Raw genomic sequence first — 12083 nt, 5'->3', positions numbered from 1 at the left:
TGCACTTACCCAACCAAATTATTTACGAAACTAATAAAGTAAAGTAGCCGCTCAAAGCTGAAGATACATTATTATCTGATCAGTGTCAATAAGTAATTTCAACACAAGTTTTTACTATAGTGACAAATACAAAATCGAACTTCATATAGTCCGAACAGATTCACATTGTAAAGCTGGAAACCAGATCTTTCAACAACATGAAGTCACTTTCAGAGAGATTTTGAGGCTAGAATTACTTCCTGTGCAGACAGGACTTCCACCTTTTCCTCTCATCCTTACCTTTTTGACTTTAGTGTTGTGCAGTGTGAAGCAGCGGACAGTATAGCAGGCATGAACTTTACTGCTCTTCAGTGTGACTACCATGTGGCCGTACTCTTCACTGTTTTCTGTTGGCCAGTACTGGTCGCATTTTCTCTGTAAAACACACACACAGACAAACGAACAAGATCCAGATCAAATTACTGTCAACTAATTGTGAAAGGTGTGTCAGTATAATCAGGATGTATTGAACTGTAAAGGTGTCTGAAGGTGTCCTGTGATATCTGGCACCAACAACAAATCCTTTAGGATCAGACTTGTTCCAGCACATCCCTGCTGATCCCAAGAGCCTCGGCATTTCTAAGATGCTCCGATCCAGTTAAATGGCCATAAGGGCCACCCCCCCCCCTTTCTCCTGCATCCAACACATTAACTACGAGGAGCGACTGTTCACCGACTGTCTAATATAATAATAATAATAATAATAATAATAATAATAATAATCATGAATGCTATTTTCTTCATCTGTGAGTGTTCAGGATGTTTAGGCTCATGAGTGTGGACGTTCAGTGAGTACTTTCATAAATATAATGCTCTCCTTTGCGTTAAAAGAATCCTCCAGTAACTGTCCTCGTAAAAGTCAAAGACGGGTTCGTAAAAAGCCACGTTAGACAGCCGCATAAAGCACAGCATCAGGAACCTGCAGGTCCACGGACCTCATTCACGGTGGACAGTTGCTCTTTTACTTTTTTTGAATTATTGCCTCGCAGTTAATTTAGAATTGACATCCATGTCTGTCCAGCATTATATAATATATGGAGTGAAGACTTTAAAAGAATCCTTATGTGTTGACATGCTCGTTCAATAAAACTGATTCTGATGGAGCACAACGTTTTTGCCATAACAGTAGACTATGTTTCAAATATGGATGTTGCTACAAAAAAGCAACAAATTCGAAAGCGTGGATTCTTCGCACGCAACTTCAACCAAACAGCACAGAAGATCTATACAATCAGCACAGTTTCAAGGTGGCCACACAAGATTGGTGTCATCAATTCAGTAACTGACCAAAACTTATGGCATTATATTCACAAGAATGGAACAGACTTGAGATCAAAATGACCTCTATCCACCAAAATCTAATTAATTTGTCCTTCAGTCAAAGTGAACATTGATGCCACTTTTGAAGAAATTCCCTCAAGGCGTTCTTGAGGTATCACATTCACGAGAACAGTACGGATGTCTAGATGGACAACCCGGAAACATAATGACTCAAGCTTCAGCTTTTAGTAAAGTATTGATGGCTTTACTGTGACAGCCCTTGGAATCGGCACACCAAATTTACCCATTATCAACTTTTAATTTTGTTAGTTATACTGCTTCACAAGTCAAAAAGTGAAATGCTGAGTCCCTCGCAGTTGGGTTAACAAACATTTTAAAACCTAGCCTTAAACATGCAAAAATCTCCACCTAGTTTGTGTGTGTGGTACATACCCGGCCTTTCTCCACTAAATTGGTGATCATGACGATGACACCTGTATTTTGCTCCCACACCATCCGCCAAAAGTCCTCAAAGGTGGACTTGAGAGGTCCCTGGGCTGCAATGTAGGCTTTAGGCTTATTATAACCCTAATGGATACATCACAATGAGACACACTGTTAGTCTGGTAAAATGTGGGATATAGAAATCATATCATTAAACTATAACAACCAAAAATATTCAAAGATAAATAAATATCTGAAGTAGTTCTTGGGTTTTTGTTATTCTGTTTTTGCTCTGCAGTAATCTCTCCTTCATGCACAGACACAGATCAGTATTTCAGAAGTCCCAGTGGAAGCACTCACATCCACATAGTTGGCATTGATGTAGTCAGTGTGTTTGGAGTCTTTCCCAGCTGGCAACCTCAGCTTCACCCTGCTGTGGTCATCTGAGAGGGAAACACAGAGCATTCAAAGAGTGAGTGTGTTTGTGTGACAGAAACCATGGCAGGAGCTAACTTTAACCCTGACCCTAACACAGTGCTGTCCCTGTCCCCGCAAGGGCACCTGCCCCCAACTAGGAAGAGCATTAACCTGTGTGGTTGAAACAATGATCCAACTGGGTTGTGTAGTTTTTTTACACAGTTAAACAGCATGGCACCTGCCCTTTAACTTCAGCAAACACAAGACTAAGCTGCTTCCAGCTACAGCCAATGTTTGAATGAGACATGGAATAAAATATATATGTTACAGACTGCCATAGTCAAACACTGGGACTGTGTGGTACTTTAAGGCTCAAGGGGTTTGTGGTCATTTTTTATAGTCGCGTGGTAAGCCATGAACACTCTCGCTGTGAGAATGATCTGTGATTTCTGGTTTACAACAGTACAGCAGAAGGGACACACAAGAAGAATTAACAGAAGAAGTACAAATGCAGCAGAAAGTAGTTTTGGGAAGATGTGCGTGTGTTTTGTGTACTCACAGGCCACTATGTTGATGTATCTGTTCTTGTGCTTGTTGTCAGGGTGGTTCGAGTGCTCTGACGTGATGTTCATTTCAGCGGAGCACCGCTGAACCTCCTGTGGAAGGATACAAACATACTGACATGGATGTACACTTTGTTGCATAACAAGGTAACTTGGAAATGACTTGTCAAACTCCCTGAAAATGTACTACGGATGTTCATAGTCACCAGAGAATGAACCCTAATGTTTTAGATTATCATTTACCTTCTGTCTAGCAGCATAATTAGAATTTACAAGCATGAAATACCCAAATTTGTTGGATAAATTGCTATGAAATTTACTCCACACACCGTGCTCCTACAATAAAACCCTTTTTGGATCTGAAGAGGTTTTTGTAGCAACACCCACAGGACAGCATGTCAACTCTCCTTGTTCTACCTGCTGTGGATGATTCCAACCTACTCAACTCCACATTCTTTTTCTCTTTTTTTGTCATTCTTCCTAGCTTCAGCTAGTGTTTCTTCCTTTCTTCATACCTTGTGCTTAAATGCACTACATCAATTATTTGGCATATCCATTCATTTTCTTGACTTAAGGATATACTACAAGATGTTGGGAAATAAAAACTATGAAATGACAAGTGCTTGAGTTAAAGGGAAATATAGACTGAAAATCAAAATTTACTCAGGAGACCTTCATTGTTTACAAAATTGTTTTTAAAATTATTTTCCTGTGTGGTTACTGTCTATGTATACCATCAGTCCTAAGAATGACAGCGAGCAATTCTGGGCTTAGCAGCTTGTGAATATATGTCAGTGGTTAATGTCGAGTTCCTGCCAAGCAAACAGCTGTTGGCTGCTAACTCAGCATGGCCAACAGGGAAGGCAGGCACTGGATTTGGCTTTGACCCCTTGGCCTCATTTCCTCTGGAGCTTTACAGACCAAGTGCCTTGTTTTTGCACTATTAAACATGGATTCATCATACTAATTGGGATAGGGAGTTATTTTGGGAGTAGCAGGCTTCAGGGCGAGCATGTGTCAGCAGCTCAGGTTGCAGGTACGACTGGAAGAGACGGGATTTGACGGGAGATGATGTCATACAGACTCAATGTGATCAACAGATGGTTACACAAAATGGCACAAATGGTATACACGTATGTGCAGACACTTCTACTCAGCAGCATGCAAGGCACTGATATTTTCACACACGCATGGATTTCTGCACATTAAAACGTGTGATTTATGTCACTATCTCAACATGAGGGATGATGTAATATCACTTTCCCTCTTCTGCAAGAGTATATTTCTATGACTTAGGATTTGGCCTGCAGCTCAGGAAGGTGGATATACTAAAATGTTCTGCTCTATCAGGCTAATACAGTGATGTGACAGTTGTCATCATGTCTTATCCAACCTAACTGATGCACCTCTTACAATACTTGGCTTCAGTATAAAAGCGTGCAGACAGGTTTTTTAAATTATGTGTTTCCTGGTTACACGCCTCTAAGAAATATGTCCGCCCACTGATGAGTTACATCAGTGGGCCCCTTGTAGGTCTCAGAAATCAATTTAAGCTCCTATTGATTACTTTTAAATACCTACATAGTCTTGCTCCATTTTACATTCAGATCTTTTAACTCCATATTTTGCACTGAGATCCTTCAGAGACAACAACCAAATGTGAATAGTTCCACAGTGCAGGCTTAAAGCAAACAGCGCTCTACTATATTGTGGCACAAACTCCCCCAGATTTATTCAGGATTAGCATTTTTCTATGATGTCTTTAGAGTACAAGAGCGTTTACCACAATCAGGTTTTAATGAATGCCTCTCGATAATGTATTGCTTCTTTTGTTTATTTGGCTGAGTGACAACAATTCCATTACAATGTGAATGAGACCAAATGGTGATGATTGATGCCCTTGGCCTCCCTGACTCCACTCTATCAAAGGCGGGAAACTAGGACAGATGGTGAGGATGTGGGGCTGGGATAATTTCATTTCAGAAGGGGCTGCCCTCATAAAGCCCTTCCCTGCAGTCCATCGAGCCTAAACTGGGACTTCGGTGAGGTGGGGATGGGAAACCCTGGCAGTGTGAGAGGGGACCTGTTTTTCCTATTAGCAACTTATTTAAGGGGTGCTGCTCAATCCATCCACTTTCTAGGAGGAATGTGGACCAGGAAATCAGAGAAATTGAAGGAAAAGTAGGAAAAAAGTGATGAGTAAGGATGAAAAAGAGAAGAGAGCAAGATATTTTCACTGAATAGGCTAGTGTGATGAGGCATGCAAAGGTCATAAACTTGACTAAATTGCCCATCTCTGAAACCACCCACTCAATTTCTCAGCAAACCATAATCACTGAGTAGTCCGCCTTTTTATCTTCATTATCTCTTAACATCACTGCTTTCAATATTCATTTGGTGTGTGAGTATATTTAGGCAGCAGAGAGCCCATATTTGCTTCTCCACTCTTGCATTAGTTTATAATATTCTGGCCCCCAGAAATCTGATAGTACTGCAAGTGTGTTCATAAACACATACAAATGTGTTAACATTCAGGTGTCTCCAAACTGTCAGACTGCTGCAATATACTGCGCTGTCTACAGAATGTGTTATTGGCTGGTTCTTATTACTATGTAATGTCATGGGATAGACTACAATAAATACCTGTTACATTCCTGCCTCAAGTGGCTTCACAAAAACTAAATGAATGTGTAAAATGGCTGTAATCAATATTTTGTAAATACTAATTTATCAAATTACTTTGAAAACAGAACTCTATGTTCAGCTCATTGTATGGCTGTTGAGCTACAACTGTTTTGGTTCACTCTCATTGCTGTCCAGTGTAGCAAGCGGCAGACAGACACAGACAGACAAATGGCTGGTGAACACAGTGGTGCGTTTAGCAGATAAAGAGACAGGTATTTTCCTCAAGAGGTTGTGAAAGACAACTCCAAATGGATGATACCGTTGATTTATAACTGCTGGATGTGGATGTAATTTTGTTGCCGTTTGTTTACACGTTTGACCTTAAAGGTGATGATACGACAAGGCTGTGTTCACAACTTGTTTATATTGCCCTTGGGAGACAAGAAGGAATCAGTTGTAGCACGTTTGAGAATTCCAGTATGATTACAAAATCATGATTTGCACATAACTTACCTCAAAATCCTCAGAAAATCCATGTTGGTTATTTGAGTAAAGCTCGGAAATGTGTTTGATGAAGTGCTTGACTGGAATGGCTTCCAAGTCATCTGCAGAGGAGACAGGATTAACATTACACCAACTTTCAAAGGAACCAGGACTTTCCCTGGAGGCATGAACCCCACCAGCTGCTGCTAAAACACTAAAATCTGACATTATGTGGAGACCTGGGCATTCAGTAAACAGAGCAACCTGCTCCTGATAGGTAAAGGTAAAGTACACCAGTATGTGACATGACACTGTACCAGACCATTGCCGTTGTTTTGTCAAATCAAGTCATCCCTTGGACTCTCAAGGGTTACTGAAATACAAGAGTTTGAAGAAGCCCTGCTAAACTGGAGTACAACTCACAGGCTCAGTTTTCACTACTTCTGGAATCTGAGATCTGAGTGAACAACACATGTGCAGCAGACTACTCTGAACCTGTGACGCACCTCTTAAACTCCCAAACCTTGAGAGTATCTATTTAAACTAAGTGTTACAGTTATCAGCAACTGCATGGCCTATTTCTCAACACAAATTGATTGAGAGTCTGATTTTGGAGGTTTGGGACAAAGTTGATCTTTCAGAACAAGTCAGCGATCTTTTGTTTTGAAAACTGAAAGACCAATGACAGCCAAGCGAGTACCTCAGATGTAAGCAGGGTTTTGAATAGTGAGGTCTGGTTGAAGAAAATAAAACTGTTGATTATGTTGATATAATTGTGGTGATAAATGCAGTTGTACATATTAAAGAGAGGCAGGTTAAGGTGAATTTAATGCTGTACAGAAAAGCACTGATAGAAGTCAGTGAATCAAATTGCCAAGTTTAGAGACAAATTTTAAACACTGTATGCACTCTTGGATCTGATGGAGATTTAATAAATACATAAATAAATACATTTATTCCATGGAATGGTCTCTGCCAAGAATAATGCAAGTTCAGTGAAGATTCAATTGCACTGCAGACAGATCAGCAAGCAAATAAAACATACAAGAAAGGCTGCATGTTTAATTTTTTGCTGAGCTTTTAGCAAGACAGGAGAGCTTGTTTCATCAGATGGCAAACAGTATAAAAGCAGTTGCAAAGTGGTCGTTGTTCTAAAGTTAAATATCTGAACTCCACCCAGATGATTGGAGCCTATGCAGTTAAAAGGATGCAAAAATATTACACAACAGCGAAAACTATCTCAAAGCTCACTTCAGTTTAGGCTTCATCAAATATTAACAAGATCATATACTAACTCACTCTCACTTCATCTCTTGAGAGACGCTCATTTAAGTATGCAAATATGACACAGCAGAGAGCTGAGTGTTCACAGAGAGGTCTGTGAAGCCAACTAGATACACAAAGAATGGAAACAACCCTGTTTTTATTGCTCTGACATAAATTAGTCGCCTGGTGTTCACGGACCCAAATTCACTGTGTGAATATCTGGGTCTGGGAACACTCCATGGGGAATTGTTTGCAGTCATTGCATCTGTTTAATGTGCACTTGTACTCTCAAACATTTAAAGTCTGGAATGTAAATTTGACCACCGTTTCACTGTCATATATGAAGATGTGTGACAAATGAAAGGAGAATCCTGAATAATAATATCCTGGAGATATCAATCCAAATAAACTGAAGTGTGGTACAGTTTTGGTTAAACCTTTGATGTGTAACAGCAGAGTAACATTAATTGATTAATAATGTGACTATATAAGTTTATGTTTCATACAAATGTAAGATGATTGTCAAATCTAATGAAGATTGCCAAATTATCAATTAGTAGTGTGATTGTTTTTTGAAGTCATTCTTTATAGTATAAATGAATGGAATATGGACAAACTCCCAGGTCAAGTTGAAGTTCTACTCTTCATTGTTATCTTTCCTAAATAGGCAGCTTTAGGATATGGATCTGCCTGTCCTCAAAATAGCAAATGACACTAATGTAACACGTGTGTGTATGTGTGTGTGTGTGTGTACTGAGGGATCAGTTCTGTAGTAAATGGCTGATGCCTTCAGATTTTAAATCCAGCAGAAGGTTATAAAGAGGATTATGGGATGTGTCAGGCTCTTGGTCTGAGCTTATTGAAACAATTAACACTACTAACATATGTTCTTACATCACATCCCTGTCTGCTCTTTCAGCCTCCAAATGTCTGTGAGGGTATACCTGACTCTTCTAGCAGTTATCATAGTGTAATTAATTTTGGATCCATAGGGGGCACTGATGGAGCCGGAATTGTTCCGGCAGGAGGATGACAGGGACAGTGGCTCAGTGGCATACTCCCTTTTTTGTCAAAGCTGGACTCTGCCAGGCTGGGCACACTGGCCCTGGTGTGAATTAAGGTTTTTGGACTCAGACAGGGCCTATTGAAAAGAGACCTTTCACAATGGGCCCCACAAGCTTTTAATTTATTTGACGTATCTGGATCCAAATCCTGGACCTAAGGACCAGAGCTGGAGCAGCTAAAGAGCAGTGTGTGTGTGTGTGTGTGTATGAGAGTGAGTGAGTGTTTGTAATCGGTGAACTAGACACAGTCTCTCTGTCTCTCTCGCTCGTACACAAAATTACTCTAAAAATGACTTTTTATTGTCACAGCAGGTTGTGGTTACAGATGATATTTTCTGATTGAAGGCAGTTTGAACTGTTTAATCCAAAAATCTGCCAACATCATTTTTTTTTTCTGTACTTTGTCCTACCTTCAGAGTAAAACACAAATCAACATAAACATAAAAAAAACCAACATCTTTGGATGGGATGTTTCACAGATATTTGAACATGACTGAGAAGCTTGTTTCTCTTTATTCACACAAAGCTGTCAGTAATCTACAGGAAAAGGGTGGAGTGATGGCTATGTGCTCACAGTGAGTTTTAAGGTGATGGTATTGCATGTAAAGACACTCATAAGTTCATGTGTTATATATACCTACACTACATTAAGAAAAGATCATGTTTTGTTGTTGCGGATGGTGGGAAATAATTATGTATAAACACATGTTAGCTCACAGAGATGTAGAACATCTGAGATGATACCAGAGAAAGAGAGAGTGGACATGTCCTGGACCCTTTTCGGGGAAAACCATGAGGTCCAGTTATGCGGTGGTGCTCATGAAGACAATATCCTGCAATCTACCTGCATCACTATGTTTTTATCTACTTTCATTCACGTTTTCATTCATGCATCCAGTTTGGATTGTTGCTGCTCATACAGGCTGTTTGGTCATTGGAAGTTGAGACAAGCAGGGTCTTCAGTCTGCATTATGACCTTGGACCTCTGCTGTAAGAATAGCCCTCACCTGGCCCCTCACAGAGTGGACGACTGAGACACAGTTGATGGATGGAAATTCATACTGTGCTACTAATACAGCTCGGGGTTCAGTGCCTTACTGCAGGGCTCATCAACAGATGACTTTCAGTGTGAAATGAAAGGAAAATGAGACAAAAACAGCTGTCTGAAATCTCTTGCCCTGGTAAAGTATAGTAGGACCGGGCTGTTTTGCATGGGGTGATAAATGTGAAAGGTGGTTGTTACCTGGGATTGGGATGACAGGGATCGTCTCATTGGGCACCACCCTGGGTGAACTGCTGTCTTCCACATAGAAATGTGCTGTCTGGAAACAACGCCTGACAGGAAAAGAGAGATCACATTTCAACACAATGTTTTATAAACTGGTTAAAGTCTCACATGAGTGACAGAAACTTCGCTGTGACAACTGAAAAACTCTTATCGAGCATAGTAAATGTTAATATGGGTTTCATTTTTCTTGATCTACAAGTTACCACTGTGATAAGTTATTTGCAACTGGAATATTTCATTTCATTGTCATGCTGACAACACACACAAATATACTGTACTGCTTCATCCGCTAGCAACTCCACTATCCGCTGTCAACTAAGGAGCAGCACCAGAATTAGATCTTGATCCTTTTGATGTTTGATGCATAAATAGATAGAGAAAAGGACAGAATGCAATGCAATAAATCCAGAGACAGAGAGCAAGAAAGAGCTGGAGACAAGCTACATTCACATCTAACTGTCTAATGGCTTTTGACAAAACTATTATTCACAAAAAATAAGTGTGTCGATGAGATTTCCCCCCAAAAATGTCTGTGTTTATGTGATCACATTTACTCCCAATGGGAAGTATAAAAAAAGCCTTTAACTAATGACTAAACAAGTTATCAGAATCAACCTGGGGGGAGGTCTTAGGATTTCAATAAGGATCACCAAAATCAGCTTGTGTGTCTTAAAATGGTAGTACTGTCCTCTAAACCTCAGCATACTTTTAGAATGATGAGGGTATTACTTTGAAACCATTCTAGTATCTTTATCCAAGTGAAATCCTGAATATGGATTGATGCATGTTCAAATTATGTTAGATCTGAGCAGAATAAAACTGAATGGAAATGGCAGAAATAAGTGTTTTCTCTTGACTAAGGTAGAAAATGTGTTCCATGGATAAAGACAAGATGAGAAAAAAGAAGAGGAAAAGACTGCCCTCACCACATCAGTCATTGGTTTTCACTTAAAACAACCTAGGAATCTGCTTTTCTGACACAAAACGTCTTGTGGTTGAGTGAGTAGTGACTGTTGTCTGTTAGGGAGAGCAGCACAATGACTGTGATGTTGTGAGAGCACCATAACACCTTGAAGGGAGGAGACTTGGGTGGAGGTTTTCTGGGTACTTTGACTGAATCCTGCTGCCCTTCTGTCCCCTACCAACAGTTCCTGCTTTTCTTTTTTTTTAACCACAGTTCTTTCTTAACCTGAACCACACAGATGGAGGATCAGAAAATACTGTCATCAATCACAGGACTTGGTTCAGGAAGCACTATGTTCTGTTATTTATGAGGTATTAGGTCTTGTTGGGCATATAATGCTGCCCATAGCAACAGCCCAGCATCAAGCAACACTCCAGATCATGAGCCACAGCTCCCGGCTGAAGTGTTGTAAAGCCTGATAGCTGTGGGTAAAAAAGATCTTCTGAACCTTTCAGTCCTGCAGCACGAGTCGATTGCTGTACCTGCTGCTCTGACCTGCCAGGGTGAATAGGGTGGCTGTTTTTGTCTATTATAGCCAGTATCTTGCTCCGTATTCGCTTCTCCACCACTGCCCTCAGTGAGCCCAGACTCCTGTCAAGGACTGAGCCAGTTGTTATAACTAATCTGCCCAGCCGCCTAGTGTTTTAATCTAAAAACCCATATTGGTGGTTTATCCCTCCACTCTCAAGTTCTAGGACATGTTCCACATAGAAAGTGTTATAAATCAGTGTTAAAAAACAAATAACCCTTTTTTATAATGGTTTAGGGAATGATCCCAGTTTGGTTAAGATTAGTACTCTGTTAAGAAGAACTTAATCGTTATGGTTAAACAAATGATCACATGGTTAACATTACAAAGTGTTTGTAGATAAATGAAGTTATCTACTGGTTTGAAATGGGAAAAAAACTGCGGCCTTCAAATCCATTGCTTTGTTAACCCCTCCCCTCACTACACAGACTCTGTGGCTCTAAGAGCTCGGGGTGGCACAAATGCCATAAAGACTGAACATAATATTATTTTCACTTCTGCGCAAACCTCAGACAAACGGACAGCAGCTCTTCCGAGTTGACCTCCTGATAAAAAGAAATGTCCTTAAAATGAAAAGTCCAATTTTCCAGAGCAACACTTCAATACAAAAGTGGCGTACTGCTTGAACCTAGCTCCGTTCAACTTTAGCTCTTAATCCAAACGAAGACTGGCGGGTCTGTCCTCTCTCTTTAGGTGCTGCAGTTCTCCTTTTATCCAGAGCAAGTACTCTATTCCGTACTGACATTTTTACACTCAGCATTCGTTGAAAACACAAACTATCTATGAAATTGGATTTTTGAAACACAAATTAACCATTACTTACACAAATATTCTGTATCATAGCAACCAAAGCGTCTCAACGGAAAAAAAAAAAAAAGCTGGGCCTCCAAAGCACTCCCAGCTGGGTGTTTTAAGCTGGGAAAAAATGCTTTGGTGGACACAGGGCCTAACTGTCACCTGACTTCTTTTGTTCAAGTCCCTTGCACGTAAACATACAATATATCGCTTCAGGATATTTGTTGAAATGACTGATGTTGTTTTACATGCCCACCAGAGGTAACTATGGTGTGTGTAACTATAATAATTATGAATTGTGATCAGCTGCTCCTCTTTTGCAGGAGAAATATCATGTTTGTTCATC

The 12083-nt window shown here is 40.1% G+C and overlaps 1 protein-coding gene across 1 annotated transcript in view; it reads right to left on the bottom strand.

Moving 5' to 3' along the window:
* ptprga (protein tyrosine phosphatase receptor type Ga) overlaps window positions 1-12083 on the bottom strand; it is a 378044-nt gene that overhangs the window by 20598 nt on the left and 345363 nt on the right. Inside the window, exons 14-19 of the mRNA XM_069141477.1 lie at window positions 9405-9496; window positions 5862-5953; window positions 2720-2816; window positions 2104-2186; window positions 1753-1887; window positions 280-414 (exon numbers count right to left, since the gene is read on the bottom strand). Of these exons, the coding sequence (XP_068997578.1) occupies window positions 280-414; window positions 1753-1887; window positions 2104-2186; window positions 2720-2816; window positions 5862-5953; window positions 9405-9496 (634 nt within the window). The remainder of the gene's footprint in view (window positions 1-279; window positions 415-1752; window positions 1888-2103; window positions 2187-2719; window positions 2817-5861; window positions 5954-9404; window positions 9497-12083) is intronic.

This window comes from Embiotoca jacksoni, unplaced genomic scaffold (assembly GCF_022577435.1).
Source record: "Embiotoca jacksoni isolate LCO1_2020_lvr unplaced genomic scaffold, fEmbJac1.0.p SCAF_1, whole genome shotgun sequence".
Lineage (NCBI taxonomy): Eukaryota > Metazoa > Chordata > Actinopteri > Embiotocidae > Embiotoca > Embiotoca jacksoni.
Note: the sequence above shows the minus strand (reverse complement) of the source record. Positions and strands in the feature narration are given on the sequence as shown.